General features: G+C 36.5%; 4 protein-coding genes across 7 annotated transcripts; 1 reads left to right on the forward strand and 3 right to left on the reverse strand.

Moving 5' to 3' along the window:
- The first annotated feature begins 8,857 nt into the window (after positions 1-8,857).
- On the forward strand, positions 8,858-9,737 carry LOC117574899 (V-type proton ATPase subunit e). Its single transcript, XM_034258937.2, has one exon. The coding sequence runs from the start codon at positions 8,968-8,970 to the stop codon at positions 9,235-9,237; it is 270 nt and encodes an 89-aa protein (XP_034114828.1). The 5' UTR covers positions 8,858-8,967; the 3' UTR covers positions 9,238-9,737.
- A 344-nt stretch (positions 9,738-10,081) lies between these two features.
- On the reverse strand, positions 10,082-14,288 carry LOC117575463 (adenosylhomocysteinase-like 2). 2 transcript variants are annotated; one of them, XM_034259677.2, is made up of 8 exons: positions 13,781-14,288; positions 13,613-13,686; positions 12,532-12,601; positions 11,921-12,468; positions 11,294-11,400; positions 10,654-11,216; positions 10,467-10,587; positions 10,082-10,248 (listed from the first exon to the last, which is right to left on the reverse strand). In XM_034259677.2, exons 2-8 carry the CDS (start codon positions 13,661-13,663, stop codon positions 10,242-10,244), a joined length of 1,467 nt encoding a protein of 488 aa, XP_034115568.1. In that variant the 5' UTR covers positions 13,664-13,686; positions 13,781-14,288; the 3' UTR covers positions 10,082-10,241. The 2 variants fall into 2 exon arrangements, with proteins under 2 accessions (XP_034115568.1, XP_034115566.1); XM_034259675.2 differs by having other exon boundaries at positions 10,083-10,248; positions 11,921-12,480; positions 13,781-14,287.
- A 3,405-nt stretch (positions 14,289-17,693) lies between these two features.
- Positions 17,694-21,849, reverse strand: LOC117574073 (nuclear protein localization protein 4 homolog). 3 transcript variants are annotated; one of them, XM_034257704.2, is made up of 8 exons: positions 21,697-21,849; positions 20,594-20,827; positions 20,365-20,531; positions 19,780-20,308; positions 19,511-19,709; positions 19,275-19,435; positions 18,155-18,570; positions 17,694-18,096 (listed from the first exon to the last, which is right to left on the reverse strand). In XM_034257704.2, exons 1-8 carry the CDS (start codon positions 21,709-21,711, stop codon positions 17,940-17,942), a joined length of 1,878 nt encoding a protein of 625 aa, XP_034113595.1. In that variant the 5' UTR covers positions 21,712-21,849; the 3' UTR covers positions 17,694-17,939. The 3 variants fall into 3 exon arrangements, with proteins under 3 accessions (XP_034113595.1, XP_034113594.1, XP_034113596.1); XM_034257703.2 differs by lacking the exon at positions 21,697-21,849 and adding an exon at positions 20,898-21,133; XM_034257705.2 differs by lacking the exon at positions 21,697-21,849 and adding an exon at positions 21,530-21,654 and having other exon boundaries at positions 17,695-18,096.
- Positions 21,850-22,511: 662 nt separating this feature from the next.
- Positions 22,512-24,517, reverse strand: LOC117574074 (succinate-semialdehyde dehydrogenase [NADP(+)] GabD). Its single transcript, XM_034257707.2, has 3 exons — positions 24,367-24,517; positions 23,951-24,259; positions 22,512-23,896 (listed from the first exon to the last, which is right to left on the reverse strand). The coding sequence occupies exons 2-3, from the start codon at positions 24,218-24,220 to the stop codon at positions 22,661-22,663; spliced, it is 1,506 nt and encodes a 501-aa protein (XP_034113598.1). The 5' UTR covers positions 24,221-24,259; positions 24,367-24,517; the 3' UTR covers positions 22,512-22,660.
- Between the last annotated feature and the right edge of the window lie 1,470 nt (positions 24,518-25,987).

The raw sequence follows: 25,987 nt of genomic DNA on the forward strand, positions 1-25,987 counted from the left end.
GCAGCCCTTAAGTGCCGCCATTGCCATTATCTGTATCAGTGTGTGCGTATGCGTGTGTTTGTGTTGTGTATGATTACGGCCGTGCGTGATCTCTTAAATTGTTTCCCTCTGAATGATGCCGTGGGAACATTTAAAATGCACAACGCGCCCGCTACTTTATCGCTGGCCATAAAGCATAAAGTAGAAATGGAGACAGGAAATGTTGTTTTTCCCCTTTGCTGGGGAAGAGCAGAAGGATTGCTTGGGATTGGATCACGCACGTCCAAATAGTGCCATCGACTTAAAAAGCGATAAACCACTGCAAAAGATAACATTGTGTTTTTAATGGAACTATTTAACGTCCGCATATGGAGCAGATGAGCTTGCGGCCTTCAACTATGTTTTTTTTTTAAGTCTTAAAGTCTTGGGAAAGCCCAATGTTTCTGTTTAAAAATCCTAATTTATTGTTTGATTGAAAAGTTGAAAAATCATTACTACGTCATTTAATCAACTGTAGTGAATAAATAAATCGAAAAGTTTTATTTGCCTATTCGGATGTTCTCTAGCATCAAATTTGTTAATTATTAGTAACCCAGTAAAGCTGCTTAAATTAACTGAATAAAACTTATTTTCAGCTCGTTAATTAAATTTCAAATCTAACAATGTAAATAAACATTTTAAAATCATTACAAATATGTTATATAAAATATATAATTTGTTAAAATGTTCATAGAAATTAGCTGTATTCAAATATAATAAATAGTGAATTTATATATACAGACTTAATCAATTTATATGGAGCAATACACATATGGCATTATCAAGTTATAATATAATAATAATAATAATTTAATGTAGTATTCAATTCTACATTTATTACAATCAAACGAATTCCGGTGAGATGTTTAGATTTTAAACCTCAATTATTTTCAGAGTTTGCCATAAATTAAAATTCTCCTACTTTAATTTGTCTACATATTGACTCTTCGACAATCCAGAAATCTAGAATGCAAAAATCTATCAGAAATTTAAATGACAGTCTGTAACTCTTTGAATTTATTTTATTTTTATACCTGCTACCCATAAGGTAGAAGGGGTATTATATCTTCTGTCTATTCGCATGAACTGCTAAGACTATACAAGATAAAGCCCCTACCGCCACCTTTAATCGAAAAGAATCGAATAACAAACTTAATTTAAAAGCATGATGTGTGGTATATACAATAATTATTACAGTATTTATAATTCCTAAAATTTCCTAATTTGTTGCGATCGCATAACTTGTAGTGTACTTATTTAAGAAATATTTTTGCATGGTAGAAAAGGTCTACTAAAATCGGATCTTAATTACTTTGGCTGACAATCTGTTATATTTTTGTAATGTATCGTGTATTTTAAATATCGTACTACATCAATATACCAAAAATAGCCTGCGGCTTATTGCAGTATTTGTCGGTATATTTGTAGAATATGGTTTTAATGAAAATCGGTAGAGGATATTATTCAGTGAAGCCCATTCATCTGTAGCTTTATTACTAGTTAAATAAATTTCGAAATTTACGAGCACCTGGAAAATTGAAAATATATTCCAATTTCATCAGCTACAATTTTAGGTTTACAGCTTAAGAGATTAGGCAAAGCATGTCTTTAAGTTTTAAACGCAATACATTGTTTTTTATTCTTCACAGATATTTTTCTATATAGCAACTTAAGTTGAATTGAAAGAATTTACGAAATTCTCTGTTGTAAAACTCAGAAAACAATTTAATGCGACAAAGTCAACTATAATTATTTATTAACTACTTATAATTGCTGGTCTTTTTGATGTTTTAGGATACGTTAAGTAGTCAATTAGACACATGAAAACTAAGGCGCTTCAGATAGAAATTAATGGAATATCTTCTGCTACAGATAAGTAATAAATAGATCGCTTAAATTGCAAGGCATAACTTACCAGTTGGGAATATTAATAATGTGGACAATCCGATTGGCAATTGAAGAAACAGGCAGCACTTAACAGAATAGCATATTTATTTATTTTTATTTTTTAAAGTCACTTGCCGTCGGCAATATTGAATTGGTTACAGGTTGAACGTAATGGCAGTAGCCAGTTTGTTGGTAATTGGCTATTCGCCACTAACCAATTGGCCATAAACAAATGCTACAGAAATCGAGGCGTTAAATGTCAACGCGATAACTGCTAGCGTGGCCATCGATATTCACAACACTCGAATGCGTATTCGTATTTGTATTCGTGTTAGTGTTTGCATTCGTTTAAGTATTCGTTTATTATGATGGTTATAATTTAAAGCGGCTTCCGAGTTGCGTTGAGAAAGGGCTTGAAAACTGGCGCTAAATATTTATGAGAGTTGAACGTTAAACTTGTCTTTATTTTATTGATTTTATTTCGCTTTTGCTTTGGCGTTGTTGTCGCTTTTATTGTTATTATAATTGATGTTATTGTTACTGCTATATTGGTTTATTATTTTAACACTTTCAAGCAAGAGCACTCCGTCGGCATCGGCCAATTCCAGTTGGACTTGCAATTGGACTTGGAGCTAAGCGCTGTGCGGAACGGAACGGAACGTCATCGGAAAACGCTCAAACAGTGAATGCGATGTGCGAGTTTTCTGCTGGGTGTGAATAGCTGTTAGATTCCAGGAATCGAATCACATCCACACCACCAACAAAGCGCAACCAAACGACGCCGACGCCGACAACTGCGACGACAACGACGACGACGACTCCAATGTCGACGACAACGCCAACGCCAACGCCAGCAAAGACGGCAAGAGTCAGAGTCACAGTTAGAGCAAAAGTGATACCAATAGCATTACCACATTGCCACAAACCAATACCAATAAGTAACAGCAACAAAGCGACCGTAACGAACCGACTAGCCGACAGTTGGCAGTTGCTATTCGAGAGCAGAGAGCGTATATTGGCAAGGGACCAAGCCCAGGCAGAGCAGCAAGAGTCAAAGCCAAAGACGAAGCTAGAGCTCCACCAGACATTGCACACGGGCTCGTAAATACCAGATAAACAAATAAATAAATAAATGGGTAGGGGACAAGCGGGCACACAGCCTAGATATATGGCCGGGACTATATATCTTTTGCATGCCCGCCAACTTGTTTACCCTCACACCCACACACACACACACACACATACACAGACACAGAACCTCTGAAAGGCATCCGACAAAGTCGATATCGCCGTTGAGTTCGATGTATTGAATATTTTGGGGGTTGCTCACTCGCTCCAGATACATTAATTTATTCGCCCACGCGACGTCGCAAATATCAACCACCGACTATATATACTATATCTTATTTCTTTGTCTCGCTTCAACTCCCTTGCCCTTTCTATCTTTGGTGGTTGCGTCAAAAATCAATTCGCAATTTGCCTTGCATTGTGCGCAAACTCAGTCTTCGTATCCTTATACACACTCACATCCCCAAGTTCCTTGCCATTTACGCTGTGCAAATTGTATCCAGCTGGAGGTCAGCAGCTATGAAAATGAAAGTTGTAGTTGAGCTATGAAATTTTGGATTCGAATGCAACTCAACACACTATTTTTAACTTCAATTTGATTATAACAGTGAGAAATAAAAGACATGAAATTGGCAACATTTTAACCTTTAAAAGGAACAGTGAAGCAAATTGGCAGATTTGGTCTAGTGAATGGAAAGAAATATTTCATACAAATTTGTATTAAGATATATCAACAAAATTTTCATGATATTTCTTTCCAACTTACTCACTTTTGAGTAGTTAAAAATAAATAAATAATAATGCAACTTCATTGAATACATTTTCGTTCAATTCAAAGTCTTATGTACATCGCATCTGAAAGTAATTTGTACAATTACCATGATCTTTGATTTTATTTTCATGGAGTATTGAAATTTGAAAACTAATGTTATACTTTTTTTATTACAATTCAAATTTATATTGAAGACAATGTAATTAAATATTGTTAATGAGGGTCGATGTGATTGAAAGCAAAACAGCTCGTCATTATTCTTAAAATATACCAAAATAATATACCGCAAAATTCTAAAAATATGCCAAATGATATATTTGGTGTATTGGTATAGTACTACACTCAAAATATGCCATAAAGTGCAAAATATACCAGATTGTCAGGCAAAGGAACTAAGGCTCCTAGTAAGTGGGCAAATTTTCCCATACAAAAGTGTTTCTTCAATAACTTCGAACATTTTTGTCTGGTGCAAACAAAAATTCAGACATCTTAAACACTATTATTGTTATTATTGTACCAAAAATCGCATTTGCTTCAAGATAACGCTTGTTATTCGATTTTTGTTTATATTTCGTATAGTCTCTGAGATCTAGGTGTTCATACGGACATAAGGAAATGTCAGCTCAAGGATCTATAAACTTTATTTGGTCTTAGAAGCCTCATTCTGTCTGTTACCTGCAGGCACAAAATTATAATACACTTCTACCCTACGGGTAGATAGATGAAAATATTAAACAAATGAAATTATAACTCAAATAATGAAAACAAGTAAGGTCTATATTTAGTAAATCCATATACTATTACGTTCAAAATATACCATATAATACGGAATATACAAGAATGTCAACAACAAAAAAACTAAAATAACTTCTACAATTTTTATCTAATAGCAAACAACTCAGAAAATTATAAATAAATACTATAGTTATGCTCAAATATACCAAAAATCGTAAGCTTCAAATTTACGCTTACTATATGCTTTTTTTTTGATTTGCGGTGGCGAAAGTCGGCGTGGCAAAAATATAAAACAAACATGAACTGCGTGCAAAAGTTACAATTGCCGTCCAGAAAAAAATAATAACTCTGTCTCTTATAGTCTGTGTGATCCAGTGTTTCATACAGACAAATTGACATAAGGCTCTATCGTCTCGGTTGTTGACAGTGTTGCCAAAGTTTGTTGAGAAAGACAAGCTGTTTTTGACGGAAGAAACGATGCACAAAAGCTGAAAAATTAGAAAAAAAAGCTGTAAAAAAAGCTGATTTTTCAATTCAGTGGATTCTCTATGTTTTTTCTGATAGTCACAAGGTGAGCGCACGAAATCGGTTATATTGAAACATATGTATAGAATTTGTACAGCAGCTGTACATATTTGGAGAATTTTATTAAAACTATCCTGATTCTCCTCATTTTTATTGTCATATTTTCATCCAGTTCCCATAATTTTTAGGAATTTATTAGGAAGGTTATATCTATAGCAGCATTTCTCAAGTCTGCGCAAGCCATAACTGTAAATACATGATTTAGAATAAAATGTATTTTCATTTTAAGTAGAAAACAACGAGTAGAAAAACGAATAGCGCTGTCGTCTTCAAAGTATTTAACAACTAGGTTTCCTAAATGATCCAAATGAGCCAACAATGTATGCTCGGCCACAAAAAGACATAGCACTGCTTCTTGCTCCATTGTCTTGACCGTCAAAGCTACAAAATTTATTTGGTTTGTTTGCATTAACCCGCACTTGGCACTTTTATGATTTTTGGTCAAAGCATGGGCGCGCAAATCAGAGAGTTTTGCGGTGATTGTAGATTTGCAGTAACTGTCACCCGTGTCGTCCCGCTATTTTTGTTTAAAGTCTTTTGACAGTTTTTTTAAAACAATCAAAACACAGTGAACTGAAGATCAATTCACTTTTGTCTTTAGAGACGCTATGACTTATCGCCAATTCTTAAATTGGCGTGTTCTTTGAGATTGCTTTACAACACTATACAATCGATTTGTCACTAAAAATGTTGGCAAGCATTGACAGAACAGCTATAGTAAATATTGTTCCATAATTTTGGGCAAATAGAAAAAAAATCTAAAAAAAAGCATTAAAGTAAAAAAAAAAGCCAGAATTCCCGCTGCCCGCTGTTTGCAATTTTTTTCTAGCAAATGGCATTTGAAAAAAAGCCAGTTTTGACGGGAAAAAAAGCGACTCTGGCAACACTGGTTGTTGACACTGATCAAGAATATACATCTTATGGGGTCGGACATGACTTCTTCTGCCTGTTACATACATTTGCTAAAGGCACAAGGTTAGAATGCCTTCTACACTTTATCTTAATTTTAATGTAAATGTTTGTAACAAATTTAATATATTAAATCAATTAAAAGGAACATTAACATTATCACTTGTGCTTGCCTCAATTTGAAGTTTCAACAACAAAAGCTGTTTAAAACTCTAACACATAAATAGGCCATTGGTGTCAGAAGCAAATTGTTAACTAGTTCTTCGACTGCCACGCTTTGGGATGCTTCAATGAGCATGACCTGCCATGTACCAACAAAGGCCGGGTGCCAGTCGAGTTGATGTTTGCATCCAACATCAAGCAAGTGCTCCGCTGGAGCCTCAGTCTATGCAGTCTGTGCCTTACATACCCGATCAGCACCTGGTTGGAGTTGTTGCGAGGGCGCCAATGACAAAGCCAAAACGACGACTGGACCGCTGTTTACCCGCGATATCTGTGGCAAGCACTGTGTTGTTGTAGCCCAAGTTGTTGCCGCGCCGAGAACTTCCTTGAATGGTGTTAAAAACGCTAATTGACGGAACAAACAACGCGTGCTGGCTCAAAGTCTTAGCACTAATCTGAATTTTTGAGGATTAGAGAGTGTTTGTCAGAACAACTGCGACTTTCATTAATATATAATCTCAAAAAATAATATAAACTGTCATTGTTTAATTGTTTTTATTTTTATAAATTATCTTATGTCCAATTATTATTGTCAAATATTTGATTTATTAGAAGTTTCTTTCGGCAATTCTATTTTTCCGTCGGTTTGCACATCTCGACCTATTTTGTAAATTTGGTAAAAATATTCTTAAGAAGTAGAAGTTCTATACTGATATGTTATAGCACCTAAAATATATTCAATTAATATTTTTTGGTAGGATAAATATACCATTGCTTTCTAGAGGCATTAGAATAAACTTTAGAGTATATAATGAGTTTATGGTCTCTAAAGAACAAGGACTGCCGAAAAAAAACAGGAAGAAGCTCAGTCAAAGTCAATATCAGCTGATCAACTATATGGAACATTGGTACTATATACATTTTTATTTATATAGTTTATATATATCCGACTTTAACATTTCAGTATTATGTTTTAAATAAGCTTACAAATATTCCATTGTTTTATTGTGCCGAAAAGAACTCATTTTTTGTTATATATTTACTTCTCATATATATTTTTTACGTATAAGTATTTGGAGCAAAATTTAATTGAACCATTTTATGAATATTTTAATTAAAGAAGACTTTTTTTTTAAGTAAAATTTTATTTATTAAGTTAAGATGTATGTTGACTGAAACACTTATTGCCAACGAGAAAATTTCTAAAAGACTTATCTATACAGGGATATTATTTTTAGAACCTCTTTAATCATCTACACTATTAATATAAGTCTCAACCACATTTAATTGGAAGCATTATACTTTAAATAATGTATACATAATTTTGTTTAAAATATTATTTATAATCGTAATATGAAAGATGACAATTGATTAAATGTGATTACAACTTACAATCTACAGTTGATAGGACAACTGCCTTCTTCTATCATTTATGATACTAAAACCCAAATTGGAATCCTTTCAAACATCCGCCAGTTGACTTCTTCAGACAACTTCCTGCGAAGGCAAATAAACGTCGCATTTGGCCAAATGTCAGTCACGCACCGTCTGCAGGTTACCACAAATCAATCAGTCTCTGACAGACAAATATTTTGACTCAACGATGCCAAACAAATGTGGAAATACACCAGTGACTTGGGTACCAAGCTGTCGAGTTGCCCTAGAATCGGGAGCGTTGTCTTTGTCTTTTCTTGCCGCCGACAACAACAACAACAACGACAGCAAACGCCAAACGGCAACATTTTTTGAAGCCGAAATCACACTTTACGCCTGATTTGCATTTGCTTGCGAGACGAACGAACATGTTCAATACTCGCATTCGAAGTCGCATTCGTATATGAGACATTGCATACATACGTCGCTCGACCATGAGAACTGTGATTTATGGCTATGCTATATCGATCCCACACCCAAGAGGTGCCACAACATAGTACTCATAAATAGAGTAACTAGAACTACAGTCAGCTCCAACAAACAGATCGAGCTACTGCATGCAAGGATTTTTCATGAGTTTCCGTTGAGAACAGATCCAAAATGGCATTCAAAATGGCCGCGGCAAGCACTCGACCAGCGTGAAATGGCTAATGCCAATGCCTTTGCCTTTGCCTTTTGCCTGGGGGTGGAAAATCGGCAAATGGGAGGAAGGACGGTGGACTGAGGCGTTTTAGCGGCACCGGCCGTCTTGATACTTATGGCGAGAAAATGGAAAATTCGATGTTGCCATAAACATTTATTGCTACTTTGGAAAAACTCGATTACAGCCGACTCTTCTCCTTCTCCGACCCCAATGCCAAATTCGCAGCCGCCATTTTACGACCCGCGCCTGGGCACTTATGGCATCATCATCAGGGGACTCCAGCCACCACATGGCACGGGTCCTGGTCCTTGTCCTGCTCTAGATCCCGTAGAGCAGGAAACGGATTTTTTGCGCTTAGTCAGGATGCGAAAGCAGGGTGATAGCAATTCCCTTCCCCACCCCATTCCCAGCACTCGCGTATTGGCAGCAGTTTTATTGATGCCTGGCACTCGGCAAAATGTATACAATTTCCATTTTTATAACCTTTGCGCTCCAGTGCGCTTCGTGCGTCTGCAGCCTCCGCTGGCTGCAATAAAATGAGCAAATGTTCGCGTAATCATAAAACTTTATGAGCTCAAGCACCCCCCCAAAAAAATATATATGTTTAAGAACAAAAACCAAAAAAAACCATTGAGTTTGTTGTCCAGTAAAGTTTGATTTTGGATTTCTATAATAATATTTTTTTGAACATGGCGTACTCTGTCAAACTTTCAATTGAAGCGGTGATCCAAACTGAATTCGCTTTCAAAGGAAAATGAAAACCCTGATAACATTTTTAGTGCTCACCGCATTCTGGATCATTGTCGCTTTAGTTGGTTGCTTGGTTGCAAAACGTTGCAAGGAGCGAGGTGTCATCAGATGTTGTGTTATTCTTACCGCCGTCTGCTGCTGGCTACTCTGGGTATCCACGTTCCTTATGCAGTTGAATCCGCTCATTGGACCACGGGTTGATCAAAGGATCATTTTCGGAATGATGTCTTACTGGGAGAATTCCTATGTGATAAATGACGACGAAGATAAGTAACTCCATGGACCGAAAACGTCGTCATTATTCTCCATCGCTGAGATCTATTTAAAATGGAATACAATGCTTTGTTGAAATAATTTTAGCTCTACTTGACTTTGACATATTGTTCAATTGTCTATATGGTCTCTATACTTTTAAAATCTCCAGTAAAAATTAAAATATAATATAGGAAATGTGGAATATAAAGGCTTCAAATAATTAAGGCATGGTTTCTAGTCTCCGACGGAAGAACTCGAGTGAAATATGAATACTTCCTGCTAATTGCAACTTGTCACAATAGTATTCCACTCTGGATCTGGCCAATAAACAATAAAAGAGATAACTTTTATTCCTAAGCAATATATTAACGAATAATGTTTATCGGAAGAACAGCTTGAGAAATACATTAACCTGTTCGTTAAATGTCGATTACTAATGAATGTAAATGCATGGTTAATTGTACGTTTTTATTTTATACACTATATTATCAATGCCAAACATTAAATTGAATTTATTGCTATGGCAATTGTTTTTCGCACTCACTCGAATCACGGGTGGAAAACTGGCGCCATCTATGTGTCATTGTACGAACATATATATTTATGCCGAGCGGAGACACCAACCGAATTTGCAATCTATTTTTGTCACTAGCTGTCTGCTATGAAACTGGTTATTTTCTATGGCGCGACAATCGTATATTAGAAAGATATATATAAATATTCACAGTTTTATTAAAACGAATAAATTGATAACATAAAGATTTTCTTAAATTTCTTTTAAATTTTATTTATAAACAAACATATTGTATTTTACTGTAAAAATTCGTTTATTTTTTTAAGTAATATTTTCGTAATGCGATCGATGTTTCTCGAGCAGTTTTATTTTCAAATATTTATTAAAAGCAACACAATAAAAAGGTAATACAACATGTATAAATAAATGACATAATAATAAAGGTGTATGTAATAAACATAAATATTTTAATTTCACACCAGATTGATGTTCGATTGCTCCAATACCGTTTAATATCTGTAAAAATCAATTGATAAAGGCATGGTTAAACAAAATCATATTAAACTATTGTACATTATGTGAAGATTTATATTTAAATTAATGTTAATAAATAAAAAATGTAATATATTATTATATTGTTTTGTTTAATTTAATGATTTCTAAATTAATTTTTATGATGAAAACTGTTTGAATTTACTTGCAAAAATATTTCAGAAGCAAAAGACAAAGCTTACCTGTAATAGTTAGCTTTGAAAGGCCCAGCCTTGCTTAAGCCCAGGAACTTGGCCTGGGCATCGGTTAGTTCTGTGAGATGGGCATCAAACGTGGCCAGATGAAGACTGGCAACATATTCATCTATTTATATTTGAAATTAGCATTACTATAAAAATCACGTTATAGCAGTTGTGGTAGCAAACTTACCCATCTTCTTTGGCAGCAGGTAAACATCTGACTTGTAGCGACCCGGCGCTGAATACAGTTCGATAAGAGCCAATGCCTGAGTGGACGAGGCGACAGAGACAACAAATGATGAGATGGTCGAACAGGAGAGATTCACCAATCGTCCCTCTGCCAGCAGAATGATCATCTTGCCATCGGGCCAAATGATGTGATCAACCTGCGATCGCACTCGCTCCCAAATCAACTCAGGCGTATGCAAACTGCTCACATCAATCTCGGAGCACGAATGTCCCATGTTGCAAACAATGCAGCCATTCTTCATGCGATTCATGTGATCACGAGTGACAACATTCTTGTTACCCGTGGCGGTGACCACAACATCGACATTTCGTATCACTTCAGGCAATCGCACCACTCGATAACCGTCCATGGCCGCCTGCAGAGCACAGATAGGATCCACCTCGGTGATGTATACAATGCAACCCTGTCCTCGCAGAGCTTGGGCACAGCCCTTGCCAACATCTCCATATCCGCAGACGACCACCTGCTTACCTCCAAACATAATATCGGTTGTGCGCTTCAAGCTGTTGAGAGTGAAAGTATAAAATACAAAGATTAGTCGGAATATTACGAGATAAATATTTCCTTTGTCGGTTCTCACCTGTCTAGAATGGAGTCGCGACAAGTGTAGTAGGTGTCAAATTTATTTTTGGTCACCGAGTCATTCACATTTATTGCCGGGACGGTAAGTTTGCCCGCCTTGGACATCTGAAAGGTAAAAATATATTGCGATAAGTTTATGACCAAGATTGTAATCATCTTGTTTTATTTTTATAAATTGTTAATGATCAATACAGATTAACTGAGCAGTTGTTAAATTAAACAACAATCTTTTCGGCACAAAAATAATAATCAGCTATCGATTATTATTGAATAAATTCTAACTGAATGCAGCTTGTCGCATATAAACAAATTAATATTAAGGATTATTTCGAAGAAGTAATTTTTTCCTCAAAAAAATTAAATTCTATTTAATAAAAATTTGTGTTAGAATAAATAGAATTATGAATTAAAAGAATTGTAATATGAGAGTAACGAATACACCTGAAAAATAATCCTAATCACATTTTCAAACTAAAAACCTGGATTTCTTAAAAAATATCCTTTTTTTATAATGCCATACCCATTTTTATAATCATATCTTGCTTTCAAATAATTGATTGATTTTGTTATGACAGAAATAAATATTTCTGTACAAGTTATATGCAAATTAATAAGGATCACTCACCTGGTACAGCCTGTGTACTCCTGTTAAACTCTCCTCGACAATGCCCTTGATGGACTTGAAGTAGTCTGGATACTTTTTCAGCATCAAATGTGTTGCATCTCCGCCATCATCCAAGATCATGTTTGGCTGCCAGCCCTCGGAGTGTATGCACTTGTCCAGGCACCACCAGAATTCTTCCTCAGTCTCGCCACGCCACGCATAGATCGGTACTCCGGCCTCGGCAAGAGCAGCGGCCACAGCGTTCTGCGTCGAGTAGATGTTGCATGCCGCCCAACGCACAGATGCGCCAAGTTTCTGCAGTGTCTCAATGAGCACCGCCGTCTGAGCATTGACGTGGGTGCAGCCCACGATATTGGCATTCTTGAGCGGCTTATCCTCCATGGCGCGTTTACGCAACGTCATAATACCCGGCATCTCCTGTTCGGCGATTTCGATTTCTCGACGACCAAATCCGGCCTTTCCAATATTCTTGACACAAAAATCGGAGCTGCCATTGGAGTTTCGCTGTGTGATATCTTTGGGTGAAGCCTCGTCCTCATCGGAACTGCCTGTGAAGCAAGCTGCAAAAGCATTTAGTACACAAATAATATTTATAGATTATTACGACTCACCCGAACTAAACGAACAAGTGGAAACGTCAGAGAATCGGCGCGCCTCTAAGTTTGATTTCTTCACAGAAGTCTGCACAAACAAAAGAACAAAACACACATGTGTGATATTATTAAACTAGAATATTTCGAAAATTATTTACAATTTCAATTATTCATACAGATTGCACCAGTTTCAATCGGTCAAAGAGACTTGTAGCTGGTAATTGACATCGTTTAGAGGACCGGCGATAATTCGCCAAACCAATTGACGCCAAAGGCAACAATAGAAAGAAAACAAGTACGGATCGAAAATCGTAGATCGCTGATCGTTGTGATAGAATCACATGCGCATGTTGTACCTAAGTAAACTGGGCAAATTAATGAATTCCGCAAATGTGTATTTTATGCATTTGTATCGCGTATCACATTGACCCATCTGCTAACTATTGTGTACTTTTCAATAAACATTCGCATACAAATACGTTCAATATATGAACATATAATATTATATATGTACATATGTATAGTCAAGTCGTATGTAAATTGGCAGAGCTACTGCTGCTTTATATCGATTCGCAAGTTTGCTTTACTTTGTTTTGTTTTGTTGTGTTTTGTTTTTTTGTTTTACTGAATACCAAGACGTCACGTGCTCAATGTTTATATAGACAATTCGCTAAGACAAGTTGTATGTATTCCCTAAACAGAGTCTTTGAACTTTATGCCAACGCTTGTAACGTCATCATATCCACATTAAATCATTTTGTTTTGCTGTCGAAATGAATAATTACAAGCAGTAACATATTTTTTTGAAAGCAAATACTCAGTACAACAGATGATAACGAGTTTTATTACAATAACCCAGTTGTTAAAAATAACTTATAAGGGTATCGCTGAGTCGACTGTTAACTTTTTTTTTGCCACACAATTTGAACTTGACATAGAGAGATTTTGCATTGAATTATACAAAGTCAGAAATTGTATTCTGTATCGTGTTTGTGTTGAATCTCTTGTTACTGTTAATAATTTAAATATTTTTATTAGTTTGTTCACCTTTTTTGAACAAATGCACCTGCTCATTGAAAAGTCGTCAAACATTTCTTACCTTATCAGCCAAGCTCAGGTCGGCAAAAGTAGTCTCTGGCATTTTAGCCATGATGAAGGCAGGCACTAAAAGTTCTATTTAAAAAGAGAAATATCAATAATACTATATTCTCTGTGATACGAGTTTACATCGCTGCATAGAACGACCTTCGCTGTTTGGGGGACTCACATTTCGACAATATCAAAACTGGTTCTATGCTTCAAATGTTTCAAGTGTGTCAACAATCACCTTCGTAAATGTATTTATTTATTTATATGTTTCGCTGTCTTTTGTTTTTGTTTTCGTTTTTTCTGTTGTGTTTTTTTTATTGTGTTGAGTTTTATGCACCAATGAGACCGGCTCAACGGATTGGAGATTTGCTCGAACCGCGTCAGTTTCAGCGGAGATCAGATTGTTGACTAGATCTTAAAGCTTAGTCGAGCCAACACTAAATATTCACGCGTCGCTTTTTCAATTGAGTTCGCTGTTTTATTCGCCCGCTCTCAATGCACTTCACTCCGTCTCCGACAACTTTTACGCTTACGTTTACGTCTCCGTTTCTCCGCCTGCGTCACCTTATTTTATTGTGTTCTTGTTCTGCTTTTTCGGATCGAGTTTGGAATGAAATGAAATATATTGGAGTGGAGACCGATGCCTTCGATGCGCTCTCGACTGGCGCAAGCAACGAACTGATTCGCATCAAATTTGTTGTACTGGTTATGTTTATGGAGAGGCCAGCGATCGTTTAAAAATAAAGAATAAAACAAAGAACGATATTGTATTGGATGTTGGACGAAAACATACCCTATAAACAATAAATCTGTAATTAGCAATGCAAATAATTCCACAGTCTGCTAATTACAAAACAGTCTATCATTAACCTGAAAGTAATTTTAAATTTAATTTTCATCAAATTTATCTATTAAGCTTAATTAAAAAATAAATCAGATCTATTAGTATAAAGCAACCCATTAGCCAAAAATATATGGTATTAAAACTGCACACACGTGATGTACGAGTGTAAAAACAGCAACAGCAAAAGACACCTTATCTTATTTGGAGCGAACTCTTATCTCTCTCTCACGTCATTCACATAGTAAGTATTACTCGTATTGCTCTCAGTTTTAAAACCGAATCCACAGTCATTTCCACCCGCGTTACCCACATGGCAAATAGTTAACAACAACTGCAAATCGCAAAACGAACGAACGGCAAACTGCGAACTAACTGCTTATCAAGGCTCTCTGGGCACTGTTCAGATTGAATTGGCAGTTTGACGTAGAATCAAATGATGATAAACTGATGATACTACCTATAAATACAATCAACTCTACGAAATTAACTGAGAATATATATTGCTTAAATGTCAAGAGCCTATTGTTAGTCATGATATTATTGTTTTAGCTCATTGTGAAAATTGCATAATTTTTTAATCATTACACGAGATTTTTTAGAAAACGAAAAGAACATTTAAAACCAACAGATTTGATATATTATTAAACAATTCAAATATATCATTTCCTTTCCATAAACAAAACTTAAACTTAATTGAAAAAAATGTATATCATGTTAGGAAGGATGTAGTTTGAAAATATACTACAAAAGGTCTGACGATTATCAAGTTAAATATTAACAATTATTTGATTCAAAAGTTTTAATAACCAAGGCTTTGATCTACATCTCGGATATTATAGTTTTAAATAATTTTAAAATATCCTTTTGGATTAAAATACTCGAAAACAAATAATTTCTTGGATTTTTAATTATTTATTATTTTTTTAATATTTATTATTTTAAGTGAAACTTATCGTTTAACATATGAATATAAATAATAAAATAATTGTAAATACAACCTATAGTTAACATTAAAAAAGTATAATATTTTTAGACTTTAAATGAAACTTATTGTTCAATATATTATATGAATATAAAATAATTGTAAATACAATTAACATTAAATCGAGTAACTTACAGTAAACCCTAAACACAATTATAATTTTAAACTAAGAATTTAATCTTTTTTTCCTAGAATCATTAAATATATAAATACGAACAGAAGTCTGCATAATAAACATTTATCACGTTTAATGCTGAGTTGTACCACACAGTTGAGTTAGCTACTTGGAATTGTGCACAATAAAGAGTTATTAAATGATTAGAGACTGAATCATGGCAGCTTAACAATAAAGAGACTCATCCTTAAATTTCCATTTTGCAACGCCCTCAACCCTCACAGAGCTGGTGTCAGTCTTTTAATCTCTGCACAGCATCCCCGACTTTTGCTTGTTGGTGGATGATTCATTTCGAGCTCTTTATTGAATTTCCTCCATTTTATGGACACGCTAAAAGGGACATGGGCATCTAATTAAATTTTGTGCAGTAAATTCATTGGGCATTGTTGGCTAAAATGGCGGAACGACACGTAGTAAACGTTGTTGGCTTTCATCCCTCAGTATCGCAAGTCTCGCGGAGTGTTCATCTTAAGTGTGAGGTTACGCAATCATCATTTCACCTTGCTTTTAAAAACTTAGAAATTAAACATGAAATTAAGAAATTCTAAGTATGTTTTCCTAGACGAAAGCACAACATTGGTAAAAATGTATAAAGTACATACGGCGTATCGCAGAAAAAGGTCGCTATAATAAAAAATAAATTAAAACTAAATTTTAAACATATGTAATTATACAGTATCTATCATTTATTTCAACTTACTCGAATAAACTAGAATTTATCTTGTTTTTATTGATACTTATTGTTTTATATTAATTAAAATTATACTGCGTGTTCCTTCTTCTACTTTTGCACGAAAAGGGCGAAGAATATACATTAACATTTCAAATCTTATCTCAATATTTACATATGTATTTCAAGGCGTTACCTAAAAAGAAATAAACTTCTTGAACTGTAACTTCTAACTATAATTATGTTACTTCTGCATCCTAGTTCGCATAAATTACAAATAAACTTTAAAAACAAACGCTTGAAGACATAAACAAATCTTTTAAAAAAGGTAACTCGAAAGAAATTTTTTTTTGTCATTCAAAAGTAAACTTAACTCACTCTATGAAAATATTGATTACATCTTTTTAATACCTAAAAATGTTTTAATTTTATCAATGAAACGTACGAATGCTACCCGGGTCTCGGGACGCGCCAGATTAGCCGCAATAGATATTGCGAAAAGGTAAAACCAAAATTCGACATAATTGAGATATCGTCATGTGCTTTTAATCTGTTGAATAGCTTCAAATCGATATCATGTTTCATTGATTTAAAAATCAAATTAAATGCGTCGAGAATTATTAGAGGTAAAATTTGACCTATTGATTAATTATTTGATATATACAAATTGTATTTGGCCCTCGCTTATCTATATTTGATATTCGGTACTTTCCCGGTTTTTAAACTTATGAGCTTTTCCAAATGAAGCCAGTTGAATGGTGTTTTTAACAAGTCCAATAAAAGCTATAGGCAAAAAATAAGATAATCGACTAAAATACCGACTGTAAATTTCATAACAATAATTTGATTTCTGATTAAAAATAAATACATTTTTAATTTTATTAATATTAATGCAGAGTAAATTGAATAAATTTTTGTGTTTTGTTTTTTGTTTATGCTAAACTGTCACCAAGTTGATCTTTCTTAGTGTAGTTTAGCTTTGTATCGAATTTTGTGTCCCTATAATTTATACATTAATTCTTCTATGCAAGAGTGTCGAGTATGACTAATTATAACATCATATTTCTCTTTTCAGTCAGTTTGGACAGTTGAAAATTGAAATATATTAAGTAAGTGCGTAGTAAGGGTATCAATCAACAGGGTATTACCAAATACTCCATCCTATGTTCGACACTAGTCTTCTATAAAGGTTTTGCGGCAAAGTTTCCACAATGCGCACATTTTTCTATTAAAATGTTAATAAGAAATACCAATAGCCTACATCCCAATGGTTTTTTCGCTTATAAGAATATGACCTGTTTATCCTACACCAATTCTTTAGTTGGTATTAATACAAACTCTATAAATAAAAGTTGGATACTATTTTGACGGTTTTATTGGAATTTTATAATCTGAAAGCAAACAAGTAAAAAAAAGCGTACTACAAATTGCGGTTTTGAAGTATACTCAACAATTTAAATTTATTTAAAAATAAATTAAATTTTTTTTATAAAACTCTTATACAATGTTACATTTATAGAGAACGCGCGGCATGCTACGAAGTTGTGTTGCCACGCCATATCTTCCTGCCTCCTGCTATAGTTAGTATGATTGAATCTTTAGTTTCATTAACACCAGAATTTCATAGTGTTGCTCTGACTTCTATGCATGCACAAAATATTTATCCTTATCTAGGTAGCGAGCATATTTCGCAGGAGGTCAACTCGCCGCGATTGATGAACGTGCAGTGATTGCAAGTCCAGGTGTTGGCATCCAGATCCATGGGATCAGCACCTGCACTTCCAGCATTGGCCGCAGCGCCACTTGGATAACTGGTCGTTCCGCTGTGAATCAATCTTTAGTCAATAAAACGAGATGCACAAGATAATATTGTCAACTTACCCACTACCACTGGAGCTAGCTTGGACAAGTGATTCGAGCAATTTCCATACTTCATCGCCTTTGAAATCGGCCGCCTTGTTGGGATTCTTTGAGCGCACAGCCTCCAGCAAGGGTCCCATGTGTTGACGCAATGGTAGCATGTCCATTTTATACAGATAGATCAACAAGTGAAAGTCTGAAATGGCCTCAAGAAACTCCTCGTTGGCCCAGGCTGACAGATAACTACTCAGCGCATTGAAATCCTGCAGGTGTCCATCAATATAACGATTCTCAATAGGGAATGCCTGGCGCTTGTCGTACTCCGTGAATGTGTATTGCGGTTGCAACGGTGTCGATGCTGGCACATCCACTAACAAATATTCCACCGGCAATGGACGCGCCAAACGTTGAACTTCATTACCATATTGATCCTTCTCCTGCAAATTTGAATAAGTAAATAAATAATTTAAACATGCAAATTCATATTTCCTGTCGCTTTTAGGCTTTACCACAGGATAGAACATTTTAAGCACTAGTTTGGTAGATAATTGTATATCATCATATCGATTTTCATCTTTGCAGTAACCTAACTTTTGTACGACTACACTATAAACTACAACAAAGTCCATCAGCTGTCAATATTTCAATGAGATAGTACCAAATTGGCTTGCCCAATAAGTACATCTAAGGTGCGACAAATGCCTATCTGTTAATTCACTTGTAGACATACTCAAAATGTACAACTAAATTAATATTATTTTTATATAATCTTTAGAATTGAATTGTACGTTTGCAGATTAGTTAGTTAGTAGATTAGCCAAAAGTGATTAAAGTATTAACTGCATAATATTTTGCAACTACAGATTCAAATATTTGCAATGGCTATGAATGAACACAATCAACATTGTGACATTTTGGATTGGTATTATCACTACTTGGAAAAGATACAATCATACTTAAAACTAGGAATGCCCCAAGTATAGTATAGTATAACTGGATTCAATTATTTATAATCTGTTTATGATCTAAAATATAAAACAGAAATATAAGTAAACCTAATTCGAAAGTCCCTAAAATCAGATACTGTCTAGAATTCAAAACAAATTTAATAGTGTATTATATAAAAGAATGAGTAACTTACCTTGTAAAATACATCCGGCACGTATTGTTTATCAGTCGATTCACGTACATAGCCCAATTCTGGAGCATCTTTCGTAGGTATCAGACAATTATCCCGCACCAAAGCCATACATTGTGCGGACACAGCATAACCCTCCATGTGCACCTGATGGGTAGAATCACCTTAAAATAAACGAAGATTAGCAATGCATTTAGCTTGTTAGTCGATTAGCCTGTTGGCGGTTCAGTAGTATTTACCTGTCACACAAATGGTGACAAACTTGGAGCCAAAATTGCCATTTGTGGCATATTTGCATGGGTTGGGATGTCGGTTCTGCAGTTCTCCCGCAGTTATGCACTCCTGGGCAGTCAGGAAGTGCGTCTCAATGCCGCGAATCTGCTTCACAGTTCCAGCGGTAGCATCTTTCGTAATCAAATCAGTAAATATCCAACCAATCTGAGTACAATAAAATGTGCATATTAAAGCGTAAAAAGTAAACTCTAAGTATTAGTAAGCAAATAATTACTTTTTTAAGTCCCAAAGCGCTGGCGACAGCCTCCACATCATCGGCACCCTCATCGGGACATATATTAATCGAGTCACGTGATGATTCTTGGGGTGGTTCATAAATAGCCGCCACCTTGGCGCGAATGCCAAGTGGGACATCCGTATGCTGTTCATAGGTGCCATATAAATAGCCCATACGCTGATGGCCCGTGGTGCGCCAATAGTTTAAGAAGCGCTCCACGATTTTGGTATTCTCAAACATGACGTTGTCCACATGGCGATAAGTCTGACGATTTAGTGTGATAGCCGATGGTTGACACTTGGAACAAATGCCCTTGGGCCACGGCGGATGCTCACGACAGCCAGGCTTGATGCGGCAATTGATGTCGTCGAAGACAAAGTACTTGCCATGATCCATGCCAGAGGTTTGCTTGCGCAGATACGAGTGAAACGACAAGTGCTTGATATTGTGCTCCTTTAGATAGTTCTCATCGTATGGTTCCAGTGGCGAGCAATGAACACACCGCCCATTGGCATTGTGATGACAACTGCAAGGGGAAATATTATTATCTCTCTTATATATTATATGCTTTATAACTCTCACAGCTTTGTGTCGCGATCACGCTTGATGGTGCCATCAGATTTGAACAGCTGCTGATCGACTTCATCTTCAATGACATTGCTGGAGGGACGAATATTACTGATCTTTTCGATAGACTGCTTGGCAGCTGCATTGAAAGTCACAGTCTCCATTGCAGTTGTGCTAGCACGCTAGAATACGAATTTTACAGAGTTAGTCAATGGTTTATAAAAATGGCAGTTGATTCACTTACTCGTGATGACGTGCCCGCTATTTGTTTTAAGTAAACCATGTCGCCATGCTTGAGCGTGCTGCCCACCAGCTGTGAGCCACTGGCCTGCAGCTCTGTAGCAAAATTGCGCTCCAAGAAAAGGCCAAATCCATCAACTTTGAGCGCGTTCTGAACGCTATCATAGAACTGCTTTAGATTTGACTTTGGCGAGATCTCGACTCGCTTGATGCCCTCTGCAGACTGCACGCGTATTAACTGAAAAACAGGAAATAGATTCAAATTAGCGATCTGCATTGTTGTTTGCAAAACTGGCATCGATCACAACCGATTGTTTACATAACACAAAGAGACGATGGCGCACAAAAGCGTACACAAAGTTGCGCTTCTTGTAGATAAAGTTTTCCAGCAATAAAGGTGCACAAGCCATGTTGATGTTGTCTATATATTAATTGATGCTGCTGATGATGTTGCAGGCGTAGCTTTAGAAGCTACTTGGTGTAGCCCAAAAGGCTTGAAGAGATGAGCGATTCTTCCAACTGTGCACCATGCAGGCGAGCATTTGACTAACAAACTGAGAAATAGCATTTTTTGGCAATTCGCAAAAAAATGCATCTTAGGCGTTTGCCAAAAGAGCAGAATATCCCCCTCACATTTCCCTCTTCCTATCATTCGCTTCATGGTTGCCGTCACCCCACCCTCCTCCTTATTCATTCAAACAACAGTCACCAGCAAAATCTACAAGTCATTGTACCTTTGTTTGTATGTCTGTCTGTCTCTCGGGTCGTCTGTGCTCTCTCTCCACTCCTCTATCGTCGTTGTGGCAACGATACAAAAATCAAATGGCAGCCAATATTGGCCATGCACTTTAGTTTTCATCACAAACATAACGTTACACAAAATATATGTATTAAAAACAAAAAAAATCACTTTGCCGTAGCGGCAGCAACAACAACAAACCATTGCAAAAAATTTTATATGCCGGTGTTTTAAACTATCACAATCATCAATGCAACTGCAACAAGCTATCACACATCACACAAACTGTGCCAAAATGTACAATACACACTGAAGTAACAATCAACTCATTTGTTTTAATTTAACAACCAAAAAATGGTAAAACTTACAATTTTATCAGACATTGCTTCAAAAAAATTGCACTAGGAAGCAGCGGTGGTGGAGAAACATCGATGGTACTATCGATGTTTTTATAATTTTTTAAATCATCGATTTCTGATGGAATACATCGGTGTTTTTTTCAGCTGCCAAATGAATAATATTAATAAAATTATTAGAAACTAAATTTTGCTTTCAGATGAACTCTAAATTATTGTTTCTTAAAAACGAATTCTGTTTTATTTAACAACTGTGAGGAAGTGTGACCATAACAAGCAACATTTCTTAAAATATACTTAGGAAATTCATCTAAAAATATACCAATGTACGTGCAGCCTGGTAACACTTCCATTAAGATTGTACAAATAAGAAAGCGCGTTATTTTAAACTGTTTTTCTATTTTTAAAAAATCCGGCTTCATATAGAACATTTTTAGGCCATTCCCTCTTCAAATTTCTGCTAAAAATCGAATCCATTTTTTGCATACCAATGGAAATGAAGCGAAAATTGTTAAATGGTGCGGTTTACCAAAAGTATATTTATTGCTCTGTTACGGTCTCACTTATGCTCAATGCAATTGCAATCGTTACATATATTTTCAAGCTTCGTTATTTTACTATTATTTAAATATTGAATAATTTTAGTTTTAAATGAATGAATACCTTTAAAAAAAAAAATAGTTATTTTTAATTATTTAACGCCAGTGTCAGTGTCCGTTAAGATAAATATATCAATGTTATTAGCTTCTACATGCAAGCGCTGTTAACCCATTTTAACAATCGTTCGATTACAGCACCAAGCATCGATTAAACAAACCAATCTGTCATTGTTATCTATTTATAATTTGTGCACATTTATTAATTTATACATTTAAAGTTGTGGCTCGCGTGATTTAAACAACAAACAAGCATTTCTCTAGTGGAAGACTGCGAAGTAAAGCAACGCCTTGTCCTGACGTTTCGGAATTCATAAGATTCAATCGTATTTTAGATTTCCCATGCAAATGTACTTGATGTCCACGTAATCGTCTATGCCATGATGCGATCCTTCGCGTCCTACACCTGACTCCTTGACACCGCCGAACGGTGCCTCTGGCGCCGAAATGATGCCCTCATTAACACCCACCATGCCGACTTCCAAACGCTTTGCTACACGGAAAACTTGCTGCAGATTCTCGCTGTAGAAATAGCCCGCCAGTCCACGTTGGGTATCGTTGGCTTTATGCACCGCCTCTGCCTCGTCCTTGAACTTGATGATGGACACCACGGGGCCAAAGACTTCTTCGGTGTACAGTTGAGCCGTGGCTGGCACATCGGTGACAATGGTGGGCGCATAGAATAACGAACCCAGATCCGAGAGTCCCTTGCCGCCCACAATGATGTTGGCCTTCTTGGTGCGTGCATCTTCTACAAAGCCGCTGACCTTGTCGAACTGCATCTGGTTAATTAATGGTCCGATTTGCACATCACAGCTTTTGCCATCGCCAATCTTCAACGCTTCCACACGCTGCTTCAACAGCGTCACAAATTTGTCATAGACACCTTCCTGCACGAAGAAGCGATTCGCAGAGACACAAGTCTGGCCGCAATTTCGAAACTTGGACGCCATAGCGCCATCCACCGCCTTCTCCACATTGGCCGAATCGAAGACAATAAATGGCGCATTGCCACCTAGCTCCAAGCAGACACGTTTAATGCCTTGTGCCGAGTCCCTGAACAACAACTTGCCTACTTGCGTGGAGCCAGTGAAGGAAATGCCTCGCACATCGGGACTCTGACAGAAGAGTGCGCCAATTGGCGCCGCCTTGTTAGTAGTAATCACATTGATGACACCCTTTGGAATGCCAGCATCCTCGGCCAACTTGGCCACAGCCAACGCAGTCAATGGCGTGTCTTCGGATGGCTTGACGACGACAGTGCAGCCTGCGGCTAGGGCGGCACCTGCTTTGCGTGTTATCATGGCCAGCGGGAAATTCCATGGTGTTATCAAGGCAGCCACGCCAATGGGTTGTTTCATCACAATCACTTCGCGATTTGCAGTTCCACTGGGCACCACTTCTCCATAGATGCGACGTGCCTCCTCGGCGAACCATTCGACAAAGGCGTTGCCATAAAGCACTTCGCCTTTTGATTCGTTAATGGGTTTTCCGGACTCGGCTGTCATAATCTCTGCGATCTCTTGGGTATTAGCCTCGATGAGCTTGTGCCATTTCTGCAGAGGATTAGCAATAAGTGAACGTCAGGATTCTTTCTTATTTATATTTACCTTCAAGAGATTGGAACGATCTTTGGCTGTCAAGGACCGCCACTCCTTGGACTCGTAGGCCTGTTTGGCCGCATTTATGGCCAGTTGTGCATCCTCCACGCCCATGTTGGGTACCTTGCCTATTACTTCGCCATTAGCAGGATTACATACTGCAAATGTGTCTTTGCTGCTGGCCTCAATCCAGCTGCCGTTGACCAAAGCCTTCGACTGCAGCAGCGTTGAAATACTGCGCATTTTGCTAACTCGTAACACACTGAGCCTTCGAAACATTTTGCACTCTAATTTTGCGGTCAGCTGCTCGCCAATAACCTGTTTTTAGTTGGCAACAAATCAATTATTTTTTTGTTGTGCCGGTAAAATTAGAGTGTTGAGTGATTTTCTGCCGGTCTTATCATAGCATTATCTTTATCACTTACCTTCTTAACTGACAGTAGATGTTTTTCTGGAGAGCTTTAACGATTCTTATCTGTTGCGCTGTCCACAACAAGCATTCCAGCAATGTTATGAACTCTGCAAGTTGTATTCTTATTGGATTCAATTGATTTTGATTAGCGAACAGTATAACTAGTATAACATAAATAAGGGATGTTAGAAAAAGAGGCACTTCACATCCTGCTCTCTACGCCCGTAACGTCACTACTTGATATATAGGTAATGTGTAATATGTTTAAAATATATAATTACACATACATTATGGCTTCAATTTATGTATAAAACTAAAACAAAACTACCCAGAAGAATTGTAGGATACAATTTAAAAATAAAAAGTTTTTTCAAAAACAGTTTGTGACGTCATCGGGTTTGACGCTCTCGCCGCTGACCTGCGCTATTCATAGCTCTGCAAGATATGTAGCAGATAAGATTGATTTTTTAAATTCTCATGGCCAACATCAATGTTTTGATTTAATAATTTTTAGTTTTTATTTAACATTTAAAATTATTATTATTTTTAATTAAAACAGACTCATAATATAAAGAGCTGTCTTAACTAGGAAGTCTTTTATTTAACACCTGTGTCGTGGTGTTACCATTAGTTTTACCGCCGAGTACATACCAAAATAAAGAAATCCGAACAAGCGTCCTCTGGTCACTCTTTAGTTAAAAACTTGTGTATTTTCAAAAACGCGGGAGCAACTGAGCCTCGTTTTAAACAGTTTATTTTCGCGTTTGTCAATAATTATAATTAAGTATTTTGTATTCGAATGTGTTCCATCTTCTTATCAGACATTTGCGAAAACTCGTATTTCTCTTAAAAATTGAATAGCACGGAATAACGGCATTTTTCATGGTGACTAACCGCAGCCCTGTGCAAGTAAATTAACAGTGTAACAGCGAATATAACTGTTAACCGCCATATCTGTTATATATCTGTTATCCAATGCTACCAATTTTATAGTTTGACTACTCAACGTTACATACGGCTTGTAGCAGCCAGCTCCTGTCACGTGAACACCATAGACCGTTGATGTTTGAATACTATAAGAAACAAAAGAAAGTAGCATGTTGGAAATTATTTTTGTTTGTTGTTTTGTAGACAGCGCCACTTGCTGCCACATTTACTCCGCACATGCACAAAAAACTTGACTAGCATTAGCTGGTCAGCAAGCCTGCTGCTGCCTTTCGCTGCCTTTGGATTGTTGTTATTTTTTTGTTGGCTAACCTTTTTGTGTGCCATTTAGCTGTCGCTTTTGCATGCGCCGCCGCCAAGTGCTCCATTTATTATGCACATGGTATGGTCATAGATTTCACATATGCCGATGGCAGGTTCTGACTACTTGGTATCTCCTATTTTCTTTTTATTTCTATTTTAAGTTAGTTGAGGAGGCTACTGGTCATGCAGCTTCAGGTGTTCTGCCTTTCTGTCGTTCCCTGTGCAATCTGTGTTGCAAATTTTTGTCAATAAATTTTGGCTGAGAATGCCAAAACAAGTGCGCGAGCGCACTGGACATCATAACTGTTAAGATAAGATTGCCTAGATGCGATGCTATGCGATGCGATGAGGGCAAAAATGAATTCAATTAGTTCTGATTTAAAACT

The sequence above is a fragment of the Drosophila albomicans genome, chromosome 2R (genome assembly GCF_009650485.2).
Source record: "Drosophila albomicans strain 15112-1751.03 chromosome 2R, ASM965048v2, whole genome shotgun sequence".
Lineage (NCBI taxonomy): Eukaryota > Metazoa > Arthropoda > Insecta > Diptera > Drosophilidae > Drosophila > Drosophila albomicans.

Bases quoted from the DNA above. Each gene is read 5' to 3' on its own strand.
- LOC117574899 (XM_034258937.2), top strand. From the start codon at position 8,968: ATGAAAACCCTGATAACATTTTTAGTGCTCACCGCATTCTGGATCATT.
- LOC117575463 (XM_034259675.2), bottom strand. From the start codon at position 13,663: ATGGCTAAAATGCCAGAGACTACTTTTGCCGACCTGAGCTTGGCTGAT. The intron at 11,401-11,920 runs GTGAGTGATCCT...TTTACCTTTCAG, and splicing joins GAGTACACAGGCTGTACCAG to ATGTCCAAGGCGGGCAAACT. The intron at 11,217-11,293 runs GTGAGAACCGAC...CACTCTCAACAG, and splicing joins CGCGACTCCATTCTAGACAG to CTTGAAGCGCACAACCGATA.
- LOC117574073 (XM_034257703.2), bottom strand. From the start codon at position 20,999: ATGGCTTGTGCACCTTTATTGCTGGAAAACTTTATCTACAAGAAGCGC. The intron at 20,828-20,897 runs GTTGTGATCGAT...CCTGTTTTTCAG, and splicing joins TTGTGTTATGTAAACAATCG to TTAATACGCGTGCAGTCTGC. The intron at 18,571-19,274 runs GTAAGTTACTCA...TCAAATTTGCAG, and splicing joins TGCCGGATGTATTTTACAAG to GAGAAGGATCAATATGGTAA.
- LOC117574074 (XM_034257707.2), bottom strand. From the start codon at position 24,220: ATGTTTCGAAGGCTCAGTGTGTTACGAGTTAGCAAAATGCGCAGTATT. The intron at 23,897-23,950 runs GTAAATATAAAT...AATCCTCTGCAG, and splicing joins ATCGTTCCAATCTCTTGAAG to AAATGGCACAAGCTCATCGA.